Source organism: Aquarana catesbeiana, linkage group LG11 (genome assembly GCF_042186555.1).
Source record: "Aquarana catesbeiana isolate 2022-GZ linkage group LG11, ASM4218655v1, whole genome shotgun sequence".
Taxonomy (NCBI): domain Eukaryota; kingdom Metazoa; phylum Chordata; class Amphibia; order Anura; family Ranidae; genus Aquarana; species Aquarana catesbeiana.
In genome coordinates this window covers 30,296,758-30,322,366 of record NC_133334.1, presented here as the reverse complement: position 1 = coordinate 30,322,366, position 25,609 = coordinate 30,296,758, and the positions used below count along the sequence as shown (strand labels likewise).

Genomic DNA, 25,609 nt, shown 5'->3' with positions numbered 1-25,609 from the left:
CTCACTCACCCGCCTGCCCACCAGCCTGCTCACTCACCCACCTGCCCGCCAGCCTGCTCACTCACCCGCCTGCCCGGCACCCACCAGCCTGCTCACTCACCCGCCTGCCCGGCACCCACCAGCCTGCTCACTCACCCGCCTGCCCAGCGCCCGCCAGCCTGCTCACTCACCCGCCTGCTCGCCGCCCGTCAGCCTGCTCACTCACCCGCGGCCCTGGCCTGCTCAGCATCCTGCCCGCCAAGTCACCCGACAGCCTGCTCACTAATTTCTCTGGTGGGGGGGGGATTGCCCTGTTGCCCCCCCCTGGATCTTTCCCCTTTGCCCCCCCCACTGGATCCGCCCCTGCTGTCACTGTACTAATGACACTGGCTAGGAAGGGGTTAACATCAGGGGCGATCGAAGGGTTAAATGTGTGCCTAGCCAGTGTTTATGTGTACACAGCAAGGTGCTTTCACTAAGGGAAGTGCCGGATCATTTACTAGATACGTGATCCGGGGCAGGAGAGCCGATTTGCCGCCGTACATCCTTGTGATACGGTTGACAAGCAGTTAATACGTCAATAAATGTATTTTTTAAAAACAAGATATATAAGTACCTGACTTTGATCTAGTATCAGCCTCATGCAGTCCCTGCACAGCAAAGCTCAGACTGGGAGAGGGAGGGGTAGCAGAAGGAGCCAATCAGGTGTGCTGCAGAGCAAGGAGCATGCTGATAGGGGGGGGGAGAGCAGGGATAAAGAGAGATGAGCTCATCAATCTGCTGCTTCACCTTTCACAGTCCAGTCACAGTGTGAAGATGGGGAGTGGGCCTTTAAGTGAAAGTGAAATTGCAGCAGAGAAAGAACAAGTCCCTGCATGACAGGACTGTGTGGTATGGCAGAGCTGTGTGAAATTAGGGACTGGCTGGACAGAAATACCAATCCATTGGACAATAAAGCAGCTCCCTCCATTTATACAGTATTTCATCCCTTTATTTCAACTTCAAGGAGCATGCTGCAATATATTTTTTGTTCATGGGGTTTAGACTGAACACAACCTTTTGAAATGTTAAAGCTTATTTTAGATTGAAAGCGGTATTAAACCCAAAAAACACGCATCTATTATATTGCAGCTTACCAATTCTTAGATGTAATGGCTGCATTTGTTTTCTTTTTTAGTCTTTCTTTCTTTTATTTTCATCTAGTGATCTGGCCAGAAAGTCTGTTGTTTTTAAAAAGAACAAGCTCTCCAGCAGAATGTATCAGTTACAGAGATGGGACAAACCATTTATCACTGGCAGGGGTGCTTACCATGATCAGCTTTTAATTATTTATGTAAAACCTTTATCCCAAAAGGAAAAAAAAAAAACAGTTTGCTGTAACTGCTTATAAAGTGTGAGCTGGAGTTGGGCTTCAATTTATTAGTGTATTTAAATCTGCGAGTACCTTCCTGGTGGTTTATGTCCACCTATATTATGCCCCACTCTATCACATTCTTTAGCAGTCTGGGACAGAACACGCCACCGCAGCCCCTTTATCATCCCCACATACACCACTAGCTCCCATTTTTTTTGTAACCCAGAGTTTCCACCCGGCCCGGCACCAGGATTGTTCCAATGGTGACTTAATAGGAGGTTATTAAGAATTGGCGACCTTCTTAATGGAGATCAAATATACACTTTGCAACATTTTAAAGACACGTTGCTAATGCCTCCTAGTGAAATATTCCGATACAACCAAATTGCATCCTTCGCCAAATCTAAACTTAAAGAGGAAGTAAAGCCTCTGAAAAAAAAAAAAATACATCCTGCAAGACAAAGGCATAATGAGCTAGTATGCATAGCATACTAGCTCATTATGAATTACTTACCTGAGATCGAAGCCCGGGCATCGGCCCTCGTTCGCCCCCTCCAACGACGGCGCCATCTATCCTGGAGTGACTTCCGGGTATCGCGACTCCGGTGCTGTGACTGGCCGGTGCCGCGATGTAGTCACTCTCACGCATGCGCGCTGGTGCCGCCACTAACGTCATGATCGCCGTTAGAGGCGGCACGCTCGGTGCGCCTGCGCCCGATGCTCCAGTATCATTGCTGCCTTGTCATTGCAGCCTTTCAGTTTAAAAATGGCGCCGCTGAGATACAGAGCCGGCGGCTCTCGACAGCTTTCGGCGGCTTTCGGACGCTCCCGGCGCTTTCGGCCCGCCCTCATCGGCTTTCGACGACTTTCGGCAGCTTTCGGCGCGGCCCGTGGGGCCCCCTATTGGCCGGGTCCCATGGGCTTGAGCCCTGTCAAGCCCAATGGAAAGTCCGGCCCTGGCCGTAGACATCGGTGCCGCTATTTCTGCAAATATCTCCTAAACCTTTTAGGTTTGGGAGATATTTCTTGCACCTACAGGTAAGCCTTAATCTAAGCTTGCCTGTAGGTTAAAGTGGTTGTAATGGGTTTACAACCACTTTAACCTAGTGGAGGGACCCCTTACGCTCACATTTGAACTATCATGCCAAGTCAGGGGCTTTCAGAGGGGACATGTATATGTGGTATACACTTCTCGTAATGAGCCAGATTTAAAACTCGCCTATATGGACCAGTGGGAAAGGGACCTGAATCTTACCTTTGATCTGGCTGATTGGCAGGACATCGCTTCTAATCTATCTAAAATTTCCATCAATACTACCCTTATAGAGGCCAATTATAAAACACTCCTGCGTTGGTACCTGGTCCCGACTAGGGTAGCTAAAATGCATCCTTCTACCTCGCCGAATTGTTTCCGACGGTGCGGCCAGCTGGGGACAATGCACCATATTTGGTAGCAATGCCCCCCTCATAACTTGGTTCTGGATTAGGATATTCAATTTAATAAAATCAGTAACGGGGGGGTAAACATTCGTAGATCTCCAGAAGCCGCTCTTTTTCACAAACTGCCTCATGAAGTACCCAGAAAATCAGTAAAATTGATCACTTACTGTATATATTACTGGCGGCGAGAATTATAATTGCTAGGCATTGGAAACGGTCGGTAAATCCTCTTGAACATGTTAAACGTAAACTCAATCGGATCATGATTAATGATAAGCTCACTCATATACTTTGTAATAACTCCAAAAAAATTTACAAGATACGGGACGCATGGATTGGTTATATCTCAATTCCGGGGGGGGAACTCCGGAATGACCCTCTCCTCCCTCTTCTTCTATTTTTATTTTTTTTTCTTCTTCTTCCTCTCTCTCTCTCTCCTTCCTTTTCCCTATTACTTCCGTCCTTTTCTGGTATTTACATATACAATACAGTTATTAGCTTATGGGACCTCACACAGTAGTGAGCCCCGGGATAACCTCAGGGGTCGCGGCCAGGATTTCTCCATAACTTCCTAACCATCACTTTCCTCCCCCCTTCCTCTTTTCCTTATATCATGCCCCTACTCCGGCTCTCCATTATCCACACCATACATGGTGGCATCCCTGATTATAGATGGGAAGTAACTGTTCCGTCCCATTAGTACTCGGATATATATTATGCCTTTTGCTTTCTGATGGTGACGATAGATGACAGAGATCTATTATAACCATACCTCTTATGTCTCTGTATTGCTATGCTAACAGCCCGAGGATTGAATTTGTTACATTAATGCGTCTGTTCATACCACACTTTGGTTCTTTTTCAATAAAAAAGATTGAAATATAAATCTGCAAGTTCATCTAACACTCCCTCCCCCCCAGACTGACAATGCTGCTGTCCAAAGGTGCCCCATGTGATCCTTCATCCAGAGTGGGGGCGCTCTAATACAGGAGGTGTGTTACTGGCCAGATCACCAGGTGAAAACAGAGGGGAAAAAGCCTAAAAAAAAAGAAGACGAATGCAGCCATAACATCTAAGGATTGGTAAACTGCAATTTATTACATTTTTAGATTGGGGTTTAATACCTATTCTCACTTTAACTGTTGTATTAGCGACTTGTCCCTTGCTGAGACCTCTATGCCTGGTAGACATGCGCGATTAGTTTCGCACGAAACGGAAATTCGTACGAATTTCCGAAAATTCGTACATTCGTAAGGATCCGAAATACGAATTTTTATGCATACAAGTTTTGTACGAAATACGAAATTTCGTTTAACGAACTTCGGATAAATTTATCAAAACAAACTTTCGTTATTGTTACGAAAAGTTAACGAAACTAAAAGTTAAAAACCCCAGGAAACACAGCACAGGGATGGTGGGAGCCCCTCATAATGATAAATTTATCATAACAAACTTTCGTTATTGTTACGAAAATTTTACGAACTTAACGAAAATTCGTATTTCGTACCAATCCGAATAGAATTTCAGACACGAATTACGAATTAATTTTAATTAATTTTAAAACGGAACAAAACAAATTTATTGACGGCGCACGTGTCTAATGCCTGGCCTGTATAAGCAGATACAATCACCATGGGCAGTCTTTATCAGATAGCTGAACTCACCAAATACCTTTTCATATCCACGAAGATCTTTATTGAATGTAACAGTTTACAGCAGACAACAGTTCAGTGAGTAAAATAAGTATTTGATCCCCGAGCAAAACACGACTTAGTACTTGGTGGAGAAACCCTTGTAGTTGGTGACCAGGTTTGCACAGGAGGGATTTTGGTCCACTCTTTTTTACAGATCTTCTCTAAATCCTTAGGGTTTCTTGGCTGTCTCTTGGCAACTCAAAGTTTCAGCTCCCTCCATACATTTTCTATAGGATTAACGTCTGGAGACTGGCTAGGCCACTCCATGACCTTATTGTGCTTCTTATTGAGCCACTCCTTTGTTGCCTTGGCCATGTGTTTTGGGTCATTGTCATGCTGGAAGACCCATCCATGACCCATCTTCAGTGTTCTGGCTGAGGGAAGAAGGTTCTCATCCAAGATTTTCCAATACATGGCCCCGTCCATTGACCTCTCAATGTGGCAAAGTCGGCCTGTACCTTTAGCAGAGAAACAGCTCCAAAGCATAATGTTTCTATCTCCGTGCTTGACTGTAGGGATGGTGTTCTTAGGGTCATAGTCAGATTTTTTTTCCCTCCAAGCATGGCGAGTCAAGTTAATACCAAAGAGCTCAATTTTGCTCTCATCTGACCACAACACTTTCTCCCAATCCTTCTCTGAATCATTTAGATGTTCATTGGCCTTGCGGGCGCTGTAGGATTTCAATCCATGGTGGCTTATTGTGTTACTAATGGTTTGTTTGGTGACTGTGGTGCCAACTGCCTTAAGATCATTCGCAAGCTCCTCCCATGTAGCTCTGGGCCGACCCCTCACTTTTCTCATGATCATCCTCACCCCTGCCAGCCTGCTCCCTGACCTGCCCGCCAGCCTGCTCACTCACCCGCCTGCCCGCCAGCCTGCTCACTCACCCGCCTGCCCGCCAGCCTGCTCACTCACCCGCCTGCCCGCCAGCCTGCTCACTCACCCACCTGCCCATCAGCCTGCTCACTCACCCGCCTGCCCACCAGCCTGCTCACTCACCCACCTGCCCGCCAGCCTGCTCACTCACCCGCCTGCCCGGCACCCGCCAGCCTGCTCACTCACCCGCATGCCCGCCAGCCTGCTCACTCACCCACCTGCCCATCAGCCTGCTCACTCACCCGCCTGCCCACCAGCCTGCTCACTCACCCACCTGCCCGCCAGCCTGCTCACTCACCCGCCTGCCCGGCACCCGCCAGCCTGCTCACTCACCCGCATGCCCGCCAGCCTGCTCACTCACCCGCCTGCCCGGCACCTGCCAGCCTGCTCACTCACCCGCATGCCCGCCAGCCTGCTCACTCACCCACCTGCCCATCAGCCTGCTCACTCACCCGCCTGCCCACCAGCCTGCTCACTCACCCACCTGCCCGCCAGCCTGCTCACTCACCCGCCTGCCCGGCACCCACCAGCCTGCTCACTCACCCGCCTGCCCGGCACCCACCAGCCTGCTCACTCACCCGCCTGCCCAGCGCCCGCCAGCCTGCTCACTCACCCGCCTGCTCGCCGCCCGTCAGCCTGCTCACTCACCCGCGGCCCTGGCCTGCTCAGCATCCTGCCCGCCAAGTCACCCGACAGCCTGCTCACTAATTTCTCTGGTGGGGGGGGGATTGCCCTGTTGCCCCCCCCTGGATCTTTCCCCTTTGCCCCCCCCACTGGATCCGCCCCTGCTGTCACTGTACTAATGACACTGGCTAGGAAGGGGTTAACATCAGGGGCGATCGAAGGGTTAAATGTGTGCCTAGCCAGTGTTTATGTGTACACAGCAAGGTGCTTTCACTAAGGGAAGTGCCGGATCATTTACTAGATACGTGATCCGGGGCAGGAGAGCCGATTTGCCGCCGTACATCCTTGTGATACGGTTGACAAGCAGTTAATACGTCAATAAATGTATTTTTTAAAAACAAGATATATAAGTACCTGACTTTGATCTAGTATCAGCCTCATGCAGTCCCTGCACAGCAAAGCTCAGACTGGGAGAGGGAGGGGTAGCAGAAGGAGCCAATCAGGTGTGCTGCAGAGCAAGGAGCATGCTGATAGGGGGGGGGGGGAGAGCAGGGATAAAGAGAGATGAGCTCATCAATCTGCTGCTTCACCTTTCACAGTCCAGTCACAGTGTGAAGATGGGGAGTGGGCCTTTAAGTGAAAGTGAAATTGCAGCAGAGAAAGAACAAGTCCCTGCATGACAGGACTGTGTGGTATGGCAGAGCTGTGTGAAATTAGGGACTGGCTGGACAGAAATACCAATCCATTGGACAATAAAGCAGCTCCCTCCATTTATACAGTATTTCATCCCTTTATTTCAACTTCAAGGAGCATGCTGCAATATATTTTTTGTTCATGGGGTTTAGACTGAACACAACCTTTTGAAATGTTAAAGCTTATTTTAGATTGAAAGCGGTATTAAACCCAAAAAACACGCATCTATTATATTGCAGCTTACCAATTCTTAGATGTAATGGCTGCATTTGTTTTCTTTTTTAGTCTTTCTTTCTTTTATTTTCATCTAGTGATCTGGCCAGAAAGTCTGTTGTTTTTAAAAAGAACAAGCTCTCCAGCAGAATGTATCAGTTACAGAGATGGGACAAACCATTTATCACTGGCAGGGGTGCTTACCATGATCAGCTTTTAATTATTTATGTAAAACCTTTATCCCAAAAGGAAAAAAAAAAAACAGTTTGCTGTAACTGCTTATAAAGTGTGAGCTGGAGTTGGGCTTCAATTTATTAGTGTATTTAAATCTGCGAGTACCTTCCTGGTGGTTTATGTCCACCTATATTATGCCCCACTCTATCACATTCTTTAGCAGTCTGGGACAGAACACGCCACCGCAGCCCCTTTATCATCCCCACATACACCACTAGCTCCCATTTTTTTTGTAACCCAGAGTTTCCACCCGGCCCGGCACCAGGATTGTTCCAATGGTGACTTAATAGGAGGTTATTAAGAATTGGCGACCTTCTTAATGGAGATCAAATATACACTTTGCAACATTTTAAAGACACGTTACTAATGCCTCCTAGTGAAATATTCCGATACAACCAAATTGCATCCTTCGCCAAATCTAAACTTAAAGAGGAAGTAAAGCCTCTGAAAAAAAAAAAAATACATCCTGCAAGACAAAGGCATAATGAGCTAGTATGCATAGCATACTAGCTCATTATGAATTACTTACCTGAGATTGAAGCCCGGGCATCGGCCCTCGTTCGCCCCCTCCAACGACGGCGCCATCTATCCTGGAGTGACTTCCGGGTATCGCGACTCCGGTGCTGTGACTGGCCGGTGCCGCGATGTAGTCACTCCCACGCATGCGCGCTGGTGCCGCCACTAACGTCATGATCGCCGTTAGAGGCGGCACGCTCGGTGCGCCTGCGCCCGATGCTCCAGTATCATTGCTGCCTTGTCATTGCAGCCTTTCAGTTTAAAAATGGCGCCGCTGAGATACAGAGCCGGCTTTTGGCGGCTCTCGACAGCTTTCGGCGGCTTTCGGACGCTCCCGGCGCTTTCGGCCCGCCCTCATCGGCTTTCGACGACTTTCGGCAGCTTTCGGCGCGGCCCGTGGGGCCCCCTATTGGCCGGGTCCCATGGGCTTGAGCCCTGTCAAGCCCAATGGAAAGTCCGGCCCTGGCCGTAGACATCGGTGCCGCTATTTCTGCAAATATCTCCTAAACCTTTTAGGTTTGGGAGATATTTCTTGCACCTACAGGTAAGCCTTAATCTAAGCTTGCCTGTAGGTTAAAGTGGTTGTAATGGGTTTACAACCACTTTAACCTAGTGGAGGGACCCCTTACGCTCACATTTGAACTATCATGCCAAGTCAGGGGCTTTCAGAGGGGACATGTATATGTGGTATACACTTCTCGTAATGAGCCAGATTTAAAACTCGCCTATATGGACCAGTGGGAAAGGGACCTGAATCTTACCTTTGATCTGGCTGATTGGCAGGACATCGCTTCTAATCTATCTAAAATTTCCATCAATACTACCCTTATAGAGGCCAATTATAAAACACTCCTGCGTTGGTACCTGGTCCCGACTAGGGTAGCTAAAATGCATCCTTCTACCTCGCCGAATTGTTTCCGACGGTGCGGCCAGCTGGGGACAATGCACCATATTTGGTAGCAATGCCCCCCTCATAACTTGGTTCTGGATTAGGATATTCAATTTAATAAAATCAGTAACGGGGGGGTAAACATTCGTAGATCTCCAGAAGCCGCTCTTTTTCACAAACTGCCTCATGAAGTACCCAGAAAATCAGTAAAATTGATCACTTACTGTATATATTACTGGCGGCGAGAATTATAATTGCTAGGCATTGGAAACGGTCGGTAAATCCTCTTGAACATGTTAAACGTAAACTCAATCGGATCATGATTAATGATAAGCTCACTCATATACTTTGTAATAACTCCAAAAAAATTTACAAGATACGGGACGCATGGATTGGTTATATCTCAATTTCGGGGGGGGAACTCCGGAATGACCCTCTCCTCCCTCTTCTTCTATTTTTATTTTTTTTTCTTCTTCTTCCTCTCTCTCTCTCTCCTTCCTTTTCCCTATTACTTCCGTCCTTTTCTGGTATTTACATATACAATACAGTTATTAGCTTATGGGACCTCACACAGTAGTGAGCCCCGGGATAACCTCAGGGGTCGCGGCCAGGATTTCTCCATAACTTCCTAACCATCACTTTCCTCCCCCCTTCCTCTTTTCCTTATATCATGCCCCTACTCCGGCTCTCCATTATCCACACCATACATGGTGGCATCCCTGATTATAGATGGGAAGTAACTGTTCCGTCCCATTAGTACTCGGATATATATTATGCCTTTTGCTTTCTGATGGTGACGATAGATGACAGAGATCTATTATAACCATACCTCTTATGTCTCTGTATTGCTATGCTAACAGCCCGAGGATTGAATTTGTTACATTAATGCGTCTGTTCATACCACACTTTGGTTCTTTTTCAATAAAAAAGATTGAAATATAAATCTGCAAGTTCATCTAACACTCCCTCCCCCCCAGACTGACAATGCTGCTGTCCAAAGGTGCCCCATGTGATCCTTCATCCAGAGTGGGGGCGCTCTAATACAGGAGGTGTGTTACTGGCCAGATCACCAGGTGAAAACAGAGGGGAAAAAGCCTAAAAAAAAAGAAGACGAATGCAGCCATAACATCTAAGGATTGGTAAACTGCAATTTATTACATTTTTAGATTGGGGTTTAATACCTATTCTCACTTTAACTGTTGTATTAGCGACTTGTCCCTTGCTGAGACCTCTATGCCTGGTAGACATGCGCGATTAGTTTCGCACGAATCGGAAATTCGTACGAATTTCCGAAAATTCGTACATTCGTAAGGATCCGAAATACGAATTTTTATGCATACAAGTTTTGTACGAAATACGAAATTTCGTTTAACGAACTTCGGATAAATTTATCAAAACAAACTTTCGTTATTGTTACGAAAAGTTAACGAAACTAAAAGTTAAAAACCCAGGAAACACAGCACAGGGATGGTGGGAGCCCCTCATAATGATAAATTTATCATAACAAACTTTCGTTATTGTTACGAAAATTTTACGAACTTAACGAAAATTCGTATTTCGTACCAATCCGAATAGAATTTCAGACACGAATTACGAATTAATTTTAATTAATTTTAAAACGGAACAAAACAAATTTATTGACGGCGCACGTGTCTAATGCCTGGCCTGTATAAGCAGATACAATCACCATGGGCAGTCTTTATCAGATAGCTGAACTCACCAAATACCTTTTCATATCCACGAAGATCTTTATTGAATGTAACAGTTTACAGCAGACAACAGTTCAGTGAGTAAAATAAGTATTTGATCCCCGAGCAAAACACGACTTAGTACTTGGTGGAGAAACCCTTGTAGTTGGTGACCAGGTTTGCACAGGAGGGATTTTGGTCCACTCTTTTTTACAGATCTTCTCTAAATCCTTAGGGTTTCTTGGCTGTCTCTTGGCAACTCAAAGTTTCAGCTCCCTCCATACATTTTCTATAGGATTAACGTCTGGAGACTGGCTAGGCCACTCCATGACCTTATTGTGCTTCTTATTGAGCCACTCCTTTGTTGCCTTGGCCATGTGTTTTGGGTCATTGTCATGCTGGAAGACCCATCCATGACCCATCTTCAGTGTTCTGGCTGAGGGAAGAAGGTTCTCATCCAAGATTTTCCAATACATGGCCCCGTCCATTGACCTCTCAATGTGGCAAAGTCGGCCTGTACCTTTAGCAGAGAAACAGCTCCAAAGCATAATGTTTCTATCTCCGTGCTTGACTGTAGGGATGGTGTTCTTAGGGTCATAGTCAGATTTTTTTTCCCTCCAAGCATGGCGAGTCAAGTTAATACCAAAGAGCTCAATTTTGCTCTCATCTGACCACAACACTTTCTCCCAATCCTTCTCTGAATCATTTAGATGTTCATTGGCCTTGCGGGCGCTGTAGGATTTCAATCCATGGTGGCTTATTGTGTTACTAATGGTTTGTTTGGTGACTGTGGTGCCAACTGCCTTAAGATCATTCGCAAGCTCCTCCCATGTAGCTCTGGGCCGACCCCTCACTTTTCTCATGATCATCCTCACCCCTTGAGGCGAAATCTTGCATGGAGCTCCAGACCGAGGGGGATTGATGGTTATTTTATATTTCTTCCATTTGTGAATAATCAACAGTTGTCTTCTTCTCACCAAACTTCTTGCTGATGGTCTTGTAGCCCATTCCAGCCTTGTGCAGGTCTACAATCTTGTCCCTGACATCCTTTGGCAGCTCTTTGGTCTTGCCCATGACGGTGAGGTTTGAATGGAAGAAAGAGATTCTGTGGACAGGTGTCTTTTATACACATAACGAGTTGTCGTTAGGAGCAACTTCTTAAATTGACAGGACTAATCTGTGTACCACATGAGCACCTACTGTAGCCAATCTGTGGGAGGCAGAATTATTGTTGGTTTATAGGGGATCAAACATTTATTTTACCTACATACTGCCAAAGCAACAAACGAGTGGCTCAAGAAGAAGCACGTTAAGGTCAGGGAGTGACCTAGCCATTCTCCAGACCTTAATCCTACAGAAAATTCATTGGGGAAGCTGAAACTTTGAGTTGCCAAGTGACAGCCAAGAAACCTTAAGAATTTAAAGAAGATCTGTATAAAAGAGTGGACCAAAATCCCTCCTGAGATGTGTGCAAACCTGGTCACCAACTACAAGAAACGTCTTACCTCTGTGATTGCCAACAAGGGTTTCTCCACCAAGTATTAAGTCATGTTTTGCTTGGGGATCAAATACTTATTTTACTCACTGAACTGCAATTCAATTTATAACATTTGTATCGTGTGTTTTTTTCTGGATTTTCGGTTGATATTCTGTCTCTATCATATAAAATACACCTATGATAAAAAATTATAGACCCTTCATTTCTTTGTAAGTGGGCAAACTTACAAAATCTGCAGGAGATCGAATAATTATTTTCCCCGCTGTATCCCCATATAGGGAAAGGAGGTCTTAGGTCATGAATACAACAGGCGGCTGGTGTGACAGCAGCGGGTGACATGTTGGGCTCTGACGTGACACTTGCTCCTGCCGGGGGGTGCCGGTCGCGGGTCCATGCCTGATTACGCCTCGCAGCTCCTCTGCAAACAGAAAACGACAGGCGAAGATTGCGCCCTGAGTGGCTTTATGTAATCGGAGCAATAGCCGCCGTCCTCTCGGAATTCTGGGGGTTTGTAGGAAAACGGTTTTGATGTTTTATCGAGTGCCGAGGTGTCTAAATTTAGAAGCTTTCAGAGAGATAATCTTGTTCCAGCAACTTGCACACAGCCATCGACATTAGTCATAGAGATGGTGTGCTGAGCCGAGCGGCAGAATCTGCAAATAATGATTATCTTATGGAGAGCGGCAAAACAATCCTATCACCGCACCAGCCCCGCTCAACGCCACTTCCGAGGCTTCGCCTGCGGTCGGCGGAGTTTATATAAGAGCGCCTGTTACAGCGCAAGGTCACTTTCATAATATTTATTTTGCTTGTAACATGTTTGCTTTGCATCCCTTATGTTCTCCACTATTAAACCAACGTGCTGCAAAGAATGACCCTTTGCTTTGGGGAAGCAGTTGTGTCTCTGCAAAGGTCCGACACCCACAAGCCAAAATCTAGAGCTCTCCAATCAGCCGAAAGCTTTGCTAATTGATGAGCTCTAGCCACGACTCAGCAGGGGGGGTGTCAGACAGCTGCAGAGAAACCACTGCTTCCACACAGGGGGAGAGTTACTAAAACTGGAGCACACAGAATCCGGTGCAGCTGTGCATTTTAGCCAATCAGCTTCTAACTTCAGCTTGTTCAATTAACCACTTGTCCCTTCCCTCCAATCAGCTCTCAGAGCTCTCCTCACTGAGCTCAGCTCTCCGCCTCCTTTTTTCTGAAAGCTCAGACAGGTTTTCCAAATTCTGGACTTTGAATGGCTGTAGAGGGGAGAGGGCTGTAGATAAATAGGTACAACTTGTGTAGAAGGATTTTTTTTCACCCCTGTATATCACCTGAGGCCAGTCACTTCTCTGGGTACATGGAGGGGGTTTATAACCACTTTAATCGCTTGCCGACCAGTGCACGACCAGTATACGTCAGCACAATGGCACGGCTGGGCAAATGGGCATACAGGAATGTCCCCTTTAAGACGCGGCATTGTGGGCGCGCGCTCCGCCGGCAATGCCGCGTCTTAATGGAGATGTACCTGTACGCCCATTTGCTCAGCCGTGCCATTGTGCTGACGTATATTGTGCTCCGTGACCATGCCCGCGGGACCCGCGGACTCGATGTCTGCCGGTGTCCCGCGATCATGTCACGGAGCGGCAGAAAGGGGAGATGCCTATGTAAAGAAGGCATTTCCCCGTTCTGCCTAGTGACAGGACAGAGATCTACTGCTCCCTGTCATCGGTGTCATGTCCTAGGAAGCCCCCCCACAGTTAGAATCACTCCCTAGGAAACACTTAACCCCTTCATCGCCTCCTAGTGTTTAACCCCTTCCCTGCCATTGTCATTTACACAGTATTTAGTGCATTTTTATAGCACTGATCGCTGTATAAATGACAATGGTCCCAAAATAGTGTCAAAAGTGTCCGATGTGTCCGCCATAATGTCGCAGTCACGATACAAATCGCTGATCACCGCCATTACTACCCTGTTTCCCCGAAAATAAGACCTAGCGTGATTGTCAGTGATGGCTGCAATATAAGCCCTACCCCCCAAATAAGCCCTATTCTGTTTCCCCGAAAATAAGCCCTACCCTGAGAATAAGACCTACAAGGACTTTAACTAGGGCTTATTTGGGGGGTAGGGCTTATATTGCAGCCATCACCGACAGTCACGCTAGGTCTTATTTTCGGGGAAACAGGGCAATAAAAAAAAATATTAATAAAAATGCCATAAAACTATCCCCTATTTTGTAGACGCTATAACTTTTGCACAAACCAATCAATATACGCTTTTTGCGATTTTCTTTTACCAAAAATATGTAGAAGAATACGTATCGGCCTAAACTGAGGAAAAAAATTGTTTTTTTTATATATTTTTGGGGGATATTTATTATAGCAAAAAGTTAAAAATATTGCTTTTTTTTTTCAAAATTGTCGCTCTTTTTTTGTTTATAGCGCAAAAAATAAAAACCGCAGAGGTGATCAAATACCACCAAAAGAAAGCTCTGTTTGTGGGGGAAAAAAGGATGTAAATTTTGTTTGGGTGCAAAGTCGCACGACCGCGCAATTGTCAGTTAAAGAGATGCAGTGTCACGGGGGAAGGTCGGGGGGTGCACAGGGAGAAAATTGATCCATATTTTTTGCCCAATGTGTCTTTATTGCTGAACCAAATGTTTCAATGTAACGATTGCCATTAACATTGACATCTCCATCCCCCATTCTATATAATTCATTTCTATATGATCTCTTCCATTCACAGAAAACCTCGCCAGCTCACACTATGAAGGAGGAAACTTTCCTCCGACGCAGATTCTCCTTGTGCCCGACCACCATCGCCGCTCAGAAGAATGAGAGCAACAAGCTGACGCGGAACCTCTCTTTTGGACCCGACCATGATATCCATTCTCTGAGCCCAGGTGAGTGTTAGGACCGCCAATCCAGTCCTGCGAAGGAACTTTCACCTTTTCACGAAAAAATGAAAAGGTGAATTAACTCCAAATATCATGGCCTGCTGCACACAGCCCCGGAGTGAGTATTCATCATAATGCCCGCAAAGGAAACTGCTCTTTGGTTGGTGCAACCAATGGAAAGCACTTTTTTCTTCTGGGACACTTTATTCAGTTGCGCTTCTCATTGGTCAGCATGGTCACATGCCTGTCCTCAGGGCCGGGACAGGGGGTGGGCAGAAGGGAAAGCTGCCCTGGGCACTGTGATTTCATGTGAGATGGGGGGAGGGCGCTGCGAGGAGATTGAGGGGGAGGAGATTTGTGTTGGGAGGGGTAATTTGAGGGGGGGCAGGGGGTAAGAATTGCTTGGAGTGGTGATTTAGGGGGATATGTGTTGGGAGGGTGGATTGGGTAAGAGGAGTTGTACTAGGAGGGGGGATTTGGGGGGGTTTGTACTAGGAGAGGTGATATGGTGAAGGGGAGAGGAGAATTGTGCTAGGAGAGAAAATATTTGTTGAGGGGGGGAATAGTGCTAACAAGGGGGGGGGGGGGTTGGGAGGAGTTGTGCTAGAAGAGGTGCTATGATTAAGGGGGAGGAGAATTGTGCTAGGAGAGGAAATATTTGTTGGGGGGATTTGTACTAGGAGGGGGGATTGAGAGGAGTTGTGCTAGAAGAGGTGCTATTAAAAAAAAGGGGAGGAGAACTGTGCTAGGAGAGGAAATATTTGTTATGGGGGGGGTATTTGTGTTGGGAGGGGCAATTTGGGGGGGGGGGGCAGGAGGGAAAAATTGCTAGGAGTGGTGATTTAGGGGGATTTGTGCTGGCAGGGTGGATATGGGAAAAGGATTTGTGCTAGGAAAGGGGGATTTGGGGGGGGGGGGGTGTGCTAGGGGAGGTGGTATGGTGAAGGGGGGAGGAGAATTGTGCTAAGAGAGAAAATTGGGGGGGGGGTTTGTGCTAGGAGGGGGTATTCTGGGGGGTTTGTCCTAGAAGAGATGATATGTTGTTGTTGGGGGGGGGGGGGATTTGTGCTAGGAGGGGGGATTTGGGAGGGGTTGCACTAGAAGAGGTGATATGGTGAAGGGGGAGGAGAATTGTGCTAAGAGAGGAAATATTTGATGGAGGGGGGGATTTGTGCTAGGAGGGGGATGGGGGGGGGTTCTAGAAGAGATGATATGGTGAAGGGGAGAGGAGAATTGTGCTAGGAGAGGAAATTTGGTGGGGGAATTTGTGCTAAGAGGGGGGATTTGGGGTGGAGGGAGAGGATGTGTACTCGGAGGGGATATTTGAATGGTAGAGGATTTGTGCTAGGAGGGGTGACTTTTTTTGGGCAGGGGCATTTGTGTTGGGTGGAATTGGGAAGATGGGGGCAAAGATTTGTGCCTGGGAGGGGGAAATTTAAGCGGGGGGTGGATTTGTACTTGGCGGAGGGGGGATTTGTAAGCATGTATGTGCTCAATTCTTTTGTGGAGGGAATTTTGCTAACATATAATGCACATACAGTGGAACCTCGGATTACGAGCATAATTCGTTCCAGGAGAAGGCTCATAATCGAAAGTACTCGCATATCAAAGCGAGTTTTCCCATTAAAGTCAATGGAAACTAAAATAATTGGTTCCGCATTGACTTCAGTGGGATGCAATTCCACATGCGGCCAGAGGCGGGGGGGGGGCGCTGGAGAGCCTCAGAAACGGCCGAAAAGGCCCAAATATGCTTCGGCTGACCTCGGCAAACCTCGGAAAGACTTCCTTCCCGAGATTTGTCGAGGTCAGCCATGCTGTACTCGGGTCTTTCCGTGCATTTCCGAACGTGACGTTCGGCTCTGCTCGGCTCCGGCGCCCCCCCCCCACCTCAGGCCAAAAGCGGTACTGCACACCACTTTGGCCTGAATCGTGCTCATTTTGCAAGACAACACTCGCAAACCGAGTTACGATTTTTAAAAATACAGTGCTCGTATTGCGAAACGCTCGTTAACCGCGTTACTCGCAATCCGAGGTTCCACGTTACGTCTTGGGGGGGCGCAGTTTGGAATGTTGGCCCTGGGCTCTAGGTGACCTTGTCCCGGCACTGCCTGTGCTGACCAATGAGTGCTTGCCATTGCGAGCGTTATGATGGATGCTCACTCCAGGGCTGTGTATTCATGATGGCCGCTATGTGCAGCAGCGGGGTAGGGAGGGGTGGCTGGGGTAATTGGAGTGAGTTCACCTTTTCGTTTCTCGCGAACCGAAGTGCCTAATATGTATTTCAGGGGGGATTCTATACCTCTGGTTCCCAACCTACGGCCCGAAGGCTGCATGTGGCCCCTTAGTATGATGTGCGATGTGCGGCCCTCAGCAGTAGTTATGTACATAGGTTGGACTTGATGGACTTGTGTCTTTTTTCAACCTCACCTACTATGTAACTATGTAACTATGTAACTATGTAACATTGATTAGATGTGATTGAGTAATAGCATTGATCTCTATTATCCTCATGTAACATGTTCCCAGTTTTGTATTGTCTTCTGCAATCTGCCGAATATCCCCACCAACAATATATCCTATCCTCACTCTCTAACCCTCATTCCCTCTATCAGGTCTGAAGTCTGACAGCCCTCTTAAGCATTCCATATACAGTATGTGGCCCTTTGGTGATGTCAGGGGCCACATTTGATGCCCCCTTTAGCTCAAAAGTTCACAACTTCTGCTCTATGCATTTTTTTTCCATTCTTGCTGTAGGAGGCGCTACTTCAGCACGATTTCAAAGCTGCAGATCAGTGCGATTTGGATCTCTGATTTAATTGCGGCTTGCGACTTGATTTACCAGAAGTCAATGCCAGCCGCCATGAAATCACAGAAAAGTAGCGCAGGGACGTTTTTTTCAAAGTTGCTTCGACTTGAGCCGCAGCGATTTGACCGGTTCCATTGCTGAAAAATAGGGTGTGACTTGTCAATAGGGTGCGATTTTGAAATGTCAAATTGCATGACAAAATCGCATTGGTAAGAACGAGGGCTTACACAGAAAAAATAATAAGAGTACACTTGGGGGGGGGGGGGGGTTGGGCTGTATACTCCATCTGCTGACAATTCAGAAGTGCATGGATATATAAATATCTCACACACAGCTTGGCGGAGCAGAAACTGACTTTATGTACATCCGTATGAGTTTATAACGGTAATATAATAAAATTCTTCTTTATGATACTTTATATTCAGAAAATTTTCCTAGTACAAGTCACAAATGTAGAAATGGTCTGCTTGTTCTGTAACCAACATCTGGTAAACTGGGGGATGGGTCTGTAGCATTATATGATAACTGGGGTGGGGGGGTGGGTCTATAGCATTATATGATAACTGGGGGGGGGGGGGTCTATAGTGTTGTATGAAAACTGGTGGGAAGGGTCTATAGCATTATATGATAACTGGGGAGGAGGGGGGGGGGTCTATAGCATTATATGATAACTGGGGAGGAGGGGGGGGGGGCTTTGGGTCTAAAGTGTTGTATGAAAACTGGGGGGGGTCCTATAGTTTCATATGAAAATTGGGGAGAGGGGTCTATAGTGTTATATGAAAACTGGGGAGGGGGGGGGTCTATAGTTTCATACGAAAATTGGGGAGGGGGTCTATAGTGTTATATGAAAACTGGGGAGGGGGGTCTATAGTTTCATATGAAAATTGGGGAGGGGGTCTATAGTGTTATATGAAAACTGGGGAGGGGGATCTATAGTGTTATATGAAAACTGGGGGGGATGGGTCTATAGTGTTATATGACAACTGGGAGGGAAGGGGTCAAATGGGGGATGGAATGGGAGCATTATATGAAAACTGTGTGTCTGCGTATGGGGGGGGGGGGGTATTTGAACCCCTGCTGATTTTGTACATTTGCCCATGAACAATTTGCAAAAGAAATGATCAGTCTATAATTTTAATGGTCGGATTATTTTAACAGTGAGAAACAGAATAACAACAAAAATATCCAGAAAAACGCTTTTCAAAAAAGTTATAAATTGATTTGCATTTATTGAGTGAAATAAGTATTTGCTCTCTCTGAAAGGGAATGCTCCTAATCTCAGTTTGTTACCTGTATAAAAGACACCTGTTCACAGAAGCAATCAATCAGATTTAAACCCCTCCACCATGGACAAGACCAAAGAGCTGTCCAAGGATGTCAGCAACAAGATTGTAGACCTACACAAAGCTGGAATGGGCTACAAGACCATCAACAATCAGCTTGGTGAGAGGGTGACAACAGTTGGTGCGATGATTCGCAAATGGAAGAAACACAAAATAACTCTCAATCTCCCTCGGTCTGGGGCTCCATGGAAGATCTCACCTTGTGGAGTTTCAATGATCATGAGAACGGTGAGGAATCAGCCCAGAACTACACGGGAGAATCTTGTCAATGATCTCAAGGCAGCTGGGACCATAGTCACCAAGAAAACAATTGGTAACACACTACACTGTGAAGGACTGAAATCCTGCAGCGGCCGTAAGGTCCTTTTGCTCAAGAAAGCACATGTACAGCCTGTCTGAAGTTTGCTAATGAACATCTGAATGATTCAGAGGAGAACTGGGTGAAAGTGTTGTGATCAGATGAGACCAAAATCAAGCTCTTTGGCATCAACTTGACTCTCTGTGTTTAGAGGAGGAGGAATGCTGCCTATGACCCCAAGGACACATCCCCATCATCAAACATGGAGGTGGAATTATTATGCTTTGGGGGTGTTTTTCTGCTAAGGGGACAGGACAACTTCACCGCATCAAAGAGACGATGGACGGGGCCATGTACCATGAAATCTTGGGTGAGAACCTCATTCCCTCAGCCAGGGCTTTGAAAATGGGTCATGGATGGGTATTCCAGCATGACAATGACCCAAAACACACAGCCAAGGCAACAAAGGAGTGGCTCAAGAAGAAGCAAATTCCTTAATCACATAGAAAATATGTGGAGGGAGCTGAAGGTTCGAGTTACCAAACGTCAGCCTCGAAACCTTAATGACTTGGAAAGGATCTGCAATGAGGAGTGGGACAAAATCCCTCCTGAGATGTGTGCAAGCCTGGTGGCCAACTACAAGAAATGTCTGACCTCTGTGATTGCCAACAAGAGTTTTGCCACCAAGTACTAAGTCATGTTTTGTGAAGGGGTCAAATACTTATTTCACTCATTAAAATGCAAATCAAGTTATAACTTTTTTGAAATCCGTTTGTCTGGATATTTTTGTTGCTATTCTGTCTCTCACTAAAATAAACCGACCATTAAAATGATAGACTGATCATTTCTTTGTCAGTGGGCAAAACGTACAAAATCAGCAAGGGGATCAAATACTTTTTTCCCTCACTGTATAGTGTTTTATGAAAACTGGGGAGGGGGGTCTATAGTTTTAGGAAAGCTAGAGGTGTTGATCTATAGGGTTACATGAAAACTGTTGGGATGGGTCAAAAGAGTTTATCTCGCAGTTGCTGGCCCATTTAACTTACATGTTAGCGTTTGACAGGTGGTGCCGTCTGTCACGCCCTGCATGTAGCGTTACAATTGCCATGCTGTGATGCAAAGCATGTGCACTGCTCCAAGTGGCACCATATTTTGTAGGTGGGCAGTCGAGACTAGGGCCAGCACTATGGGGGGGCGGGAGGGGCAGCTGCCCTGGGAGGAATGATTTAGTGAGGTAAGAGGAGGCAGTTTGCCAGGTACAGCCATGCCAACACAGATTATGCTGCCGAGTGCCGAATGTAACACAGGCGTAATAAAAACACAAATCTACCACCTGTTTTTACCACCGCCCCCCCCTGACTGCCCATGTGAGAGGGATATTAATGACAAAAATACATGCAGTCTTCTCTGCAGAGTTAGAGAGCTCAGTGGATTTCAGGAAGGATCAACAGGTGTTTTGTTGAACTTTTCAAACTGATCTAACATAACAGTTTGAATGGCAGATTTACCAGCGAATCCTGTCAGAAAAGGTCATTGTTGGGGTTGATTTACCTTTAACTTTTATACTCTGTGTGCTCGTTCTGGCTGAGTATCTCAGAAAGCACTGACCCCCCGGGACTGTTAGACAACTCATATTTCTAAGAGAAGGTCAATATTGGCAGCCAACCCTTATTTTTTGTACAGAGCGGCTAATAATATGCACATTTGTTTCTTTCTCCGCTTTGAAATGGAGAACAAAAAAATCTTGAAAAGGTTATATTAAGACATCAGACGGTTCTATTATTAGAAACTGTAGAAGAGTTAACAAAGTCAGTGCTGAATCATCTAATTAAAGAGAACCTGTCATCGCTGCTGCCGTCTGTTACTATTATGATGGCAAGGAGCTCCATGCGAGTTTGTCCTGGTGGACCTTCACCCTATGCGGTGTTGTCCTGGTGGACCTTCACCCCATGCGGGGTTGTCCTGGTGGACCTTCACCCCATGCGGGGTTGTCCTGGTAGACCTTCACCCCATGCGGGTTTGTCCTGGTGGTCCTTCACCCCATGCGGGTTTGTCCTGGTGGACCTTCACCCCATGCGGGGTTGTCCTGGTAGACCTTCACCCCATGCGGGGTTGTCCTGGTGGACCTTCACCCCATGCGTTTTTTTCCTGGTGGACCTTCACCTCATGCAGCTTTGTCCTGGTGGACCATCACCCCATGCGGGTTTGTCCTGGTGGACCTCCACCTCATGAGGGTTTGTCCTAGTGGACCTTCACCTCATGCGGGTTTGTCCTGGTGTACCTTCACCCCATGCAGGTTTGTCCTGGTGGACCTTCACCCCATGCGGGTTTGTGCTGGTGGACCCTCACCCTTATCTTATGGTCCTCCCTCACAGACTCAGAAGTGTCAGATCATGTACACTCTGCACAAGGAGAGAGAGCAGAGGGAAAGTCTCACACTGGATTACTGAACAGATCTGGAAGAAATACACAAAGCACACCGAGATTCAAGAAGAATACACATGATGAATGGATAATATGGGAAGACTCCCCCAGGGTTTTTTTTTTTAGCAGCGAGGTAAGTAATTTAAGTAGGTAATATATATAGAAAAAAATATATATGAAAGCGCCAATGGTGCAGATCAAATGATGTATTTATTGGATGACACCAATAATCAACAAACAGTTTAAAATAGCGTGATCACGTAAAAAATATAAAATCAAGTGTAGGGAAGAGTGTAGCTCTCCCGACGCGTTTCGTCCAAATGGACTTCAACTGGGGCATCAGTGTTCAACTGGGGCATTTCCTGTTCAAGATCGTATAACCAATGATATACAGATGTGAAGATTTTCCATTTACGTTGGACTCACTCCATAAACTTTTTATTATGGGATTACCATTCCATTGCTACCTATTTGGGCACTATTGAACTTCATTTGTTTATTGTGCTATATTGGTCATACTTATGTTCTTGTTTCAATGGTTATTACCACTGATCAGTTCATCCCCATTATTATTAGCACTACATTTGTTTTTATTACATGTTTAGAATATTGGTCACATTTGTATGTAGCTGCTTTTTTCTACACATTGGGTTAGCGCAGTGTTAAATATATATTTTTTTGCTGCAAAAGAATGATGTATGGATTTGTTCAGCTGTAACTACCCCCCCCCCCACTCCCTGTATCCAATACTAGAAGAAGTTAGGCTCACACCATTGTCACTGGTACTTCTGTACAGGATCCCTGAACCCCGTTGTGCGCTATCTGTAAATGTCGGCTCAGATAAGTGTAGAGCCGTCTGTGATTGACCTTGCTTTTCCATAGATCAGTGTCATTGTATCTGCTCTGTTCTCTTCTTCTAGGGAGAGACGCCGAGCACACCACGTTACCGATCGTGAAGGACGAAGGTGCGCTGACACCAACCGCCGCTAATAAGGTATCCGATGTTGATGTGAATATTTTATTATCAATTACTACATCAATACCAAGCAAGGCAAAGCAACAGGTTCTCTTTAATACCCCCCCCCCCTTATATGCCCACCTTCATTTCACCCCTCCTCCCACCGCTTCAATTAAGCTGTTGGTTATAAAAGGAAAGTCCTGTAAGATCAACTTAAAGTGGAACTTTAGTCAGAAAATGAAGTCCTGCTAGATCACTTCAGGTTGGCCCTCTTTTGCAGGTAAAGCGATATGAAATATTAAAAATAAGTGTCTATATTGTCTAATATAAGGTGACCTTTTTTTATTTTTATTGGCAAATGATAAACTATTTTCTAAGTATATTTTCCTCAAATGATATATGCAGTGTATGTGGTATGTGTTTATGGAATGATTGTATGATATATACATTATTTCTCACATTTTGTCTATGAGATGAAGAAAACATTTTTTTTTAGATATGATTACCAAATGTTATGAAGTTAAGATAGAGAAAAAACAGTGCAGGGTTCAGGAGTGCGTTACATAAAGAATGCAAGGCTAAGTAGCGCTCAGAAGCGTGCTACATGAAGAATGCAGGGCTAAGGAGCGAGCTAAATAAAGAATGCAGGGGTAAGGAGTGCGCTACATAAAGAATGCAGGGCTAAGGCGTGCGCTACATAAAGAATGCAGGGCTAAGTAGTGCTCAGGATCATGCTACATAAAGAATGCAGGACTCAGGAGTGCGCTATATAAAGAATGCAGGGCTCAGGAGTGCACTATATAAAGAATGCAGGGCTCAGCAGTGCGCTATATAAAGAATGCAGGGCTCAGCTGTGCCCATCTATACAGCCTCACCAGTGCCCATCCAATGCAGCCTCACCAGTGCCCATCTATGCAGCCTCACCAGTGCCCATCTATGCAGCCTCACCAGTGCCCATCAATGCAGCATCACCAGTGCCCACCTATGCAGTTTCACCAGTGCCCATCTATGCAACCTCACCAGTGCCCATCAACGCAGCCTCCATAAAGAATGCAGGGCTAAGTAGCGCTCAGGATCATGCTACAAAAAGAATGCAGGACTCAGAAGTGCGCTACATAAAGAATGCAGGGCTCAGGAGTGCGCTATATAAAGAATGCAGGGCTCAGCTGTGCCCATCTATGCAGCCTCACCAGTGCCCATCCAATGCAGCCTGACCAGTACCCATCAATGCAGCCTCACCAGTGCCCATCTATGCAGCCTCACCAGTGCCCATCAACGCAGCCTCCATAAAGAATGCAGGGCTAAGTAGCGCTCAGGATCGTGCTACATAAAGAATGCAGGACTCAGGAGTGTGCTACATAAAGAATGCAGGGCTCAGGAGTGCTCTATATAAAGAATGCAGGGCTCAGCAGTGCGCTGCATAAACTATGCAGGGCTCAGCTGTGCCCATATATGCAGCCTTACCATTGCCCATCCAATGCAGCCTCACCAGTGCCCATCTATGCAGCCTCACCAGTGCCCATCAATAAAGCCTCACCAGTGCCCATCTATGCAGTTTCATCAGTGCCCATCTATGCAGTCTCACCAGTGCCCATCAATTCAGCTTCACCAGTGCCCATCCAATGCAGCCTGACCAGTGCCCAGCAATGCAGCCTCACCAGTGCCCATCTATGCAGCCTCACCAGTGCCCATCAATAAAGCCTCACCAGTGCCCATCTATGCAGTTTCATCAGTGCCCATCTATGCAGTCTCACCAGTGCCCATCAATTCAGCTTCACCAGTGCCCATCCAATGCAGCCTGACCAGTGCCCAGCAATGCAGCCTCACCAGTGCCCATCAATGCAACCTCACCAGTGCCCATCCAATGCAGTCTCACCAGTGCCCATCCAATGCAGCCTGACCAGTGCCCAGCAATGTAGCCTCACCAGTGCCCATCCAAGGCAGTTTTACCAGTGTCCATCCAATGCAGCCTCCCAGTGTCCATCCAATGCAGCCTCACAAGTGCCCATTTAATGCAGCCTCACCAGTGCCCATCCAATGCAGCCCCACCAGTGCCCAGCAATGCAGTCTCACCAGTGCCCATTCAATGCAGCCTCAACAGGGCCCAGCAATGCAGCCTCACCAGTGCCCATCAATGCAGCCTCACCAGTGGCCAGCAATGCAGCCTCACCAGTGCCCATCAGTGCAGCCTCACCAGTGCCCAACAATGCAGCCTCACCAATGCCCATCTATGCAGCCTCACCAGTGCCCATCTATGCAGCCTTACCAATGCCCATCCAATGCAGCCTCACCAGTGCCTATCTATGCAGCATCACCAGAGCCCATCTAATTAGGGTTGCCACCTCATCCCTTTAAATCTGAACATATATGAATTCCAAAGGTTTTGAGGCTAATTTAATGCAGATAAGGCACCAAGTGAGTTTAATTACCACCTTTATCAGCCACCGAACCTGTGTAATTAATATGTGTTTGGTTTTAAAGGGATGAGGTAACAACCCTACATCCAATGCAACCTCACCAGTGCCCATCAATGCAGCCTCACCAGTGACCATCAATGCAGCCTCACCAGTTCCCATCCAATTCAGCCTCACCAGTTTCCATCCAATGCAGCCTGACCAGTGCCCAGCAATACAGCCTCATCTGTGCCCATCTATGCAGCCTCACAAGTGCTCAGCAATGCAGCCTCACCAGTGCCCATCAATGCAGCCTCACCAGTGCCCATCAATGCAGCCTCGCTAGTGCCCATCCAATGCAGCCTGACCAGTGCCCATCCAATGCAGCCTGACCAGTGCCTATCCAATGCAGCCTGACCAGTGCCTATCCAATGCAGCCTGACCAGTGCCCATCCAATGCAGCCTGACCAGTGCCCAGTTCCAATATACAGTATAAACTATAGTTTTTAGATGCTATAACTTTCACACAAACCAATCAATATACACTTATTGGGATTTTTTTTACCAAAGACATGTAGCAGGATACATTTTGTCCAACATTTATGAAGAAATTAGATTTTTTTTTAATTATTTTTGTATATGTTTTATAGCAGATATATAGCAATATATATTTTTTTTAATGTTCATTTTTTTGCAAAAAATAAAAAAACCCAGTGGTGATCAAGTACCACCAAAAGAAAGTTCTATTTGTGTGAAAAAAATTATAAACGTTTTGTTTGGGCACAGTGTTGCATAACCGCGCAAT

The 25,609-nt window shown here is 46.4% G+C and overlaps 1 protein-coding gene across 3 annotated transcripts in view; it reads left to right on the top strand.

The window, feature by feature from the left end:
* The window catches only part of OSBPL5 (oxysterol binding protein like 5), a 209,883-nt gene that overhangs the window by 90,634 nt on the left and 93,640 nt on the right, over nucleotides 1-25,609 (top strand). For all 3 annotated transcript variants that reach the window (XM_073604157.1, XM_073604155.1, XM_073604156.1), the window contains exons 2-3: nucleotides 14,432-14,588; nucleotides 22,374-22,447. In XM_073604157.1, coding sequence (XP_073460258.1) covers nucleotides 14,432-14,588; nucleotides 22,374-22,447 — 231 coding nt within the window. The remainder of the gene's footprint in view (nucleotides 1-14,431; nucleotides 14,589-22,373; nucleotides 22,448-25,609) is intronic.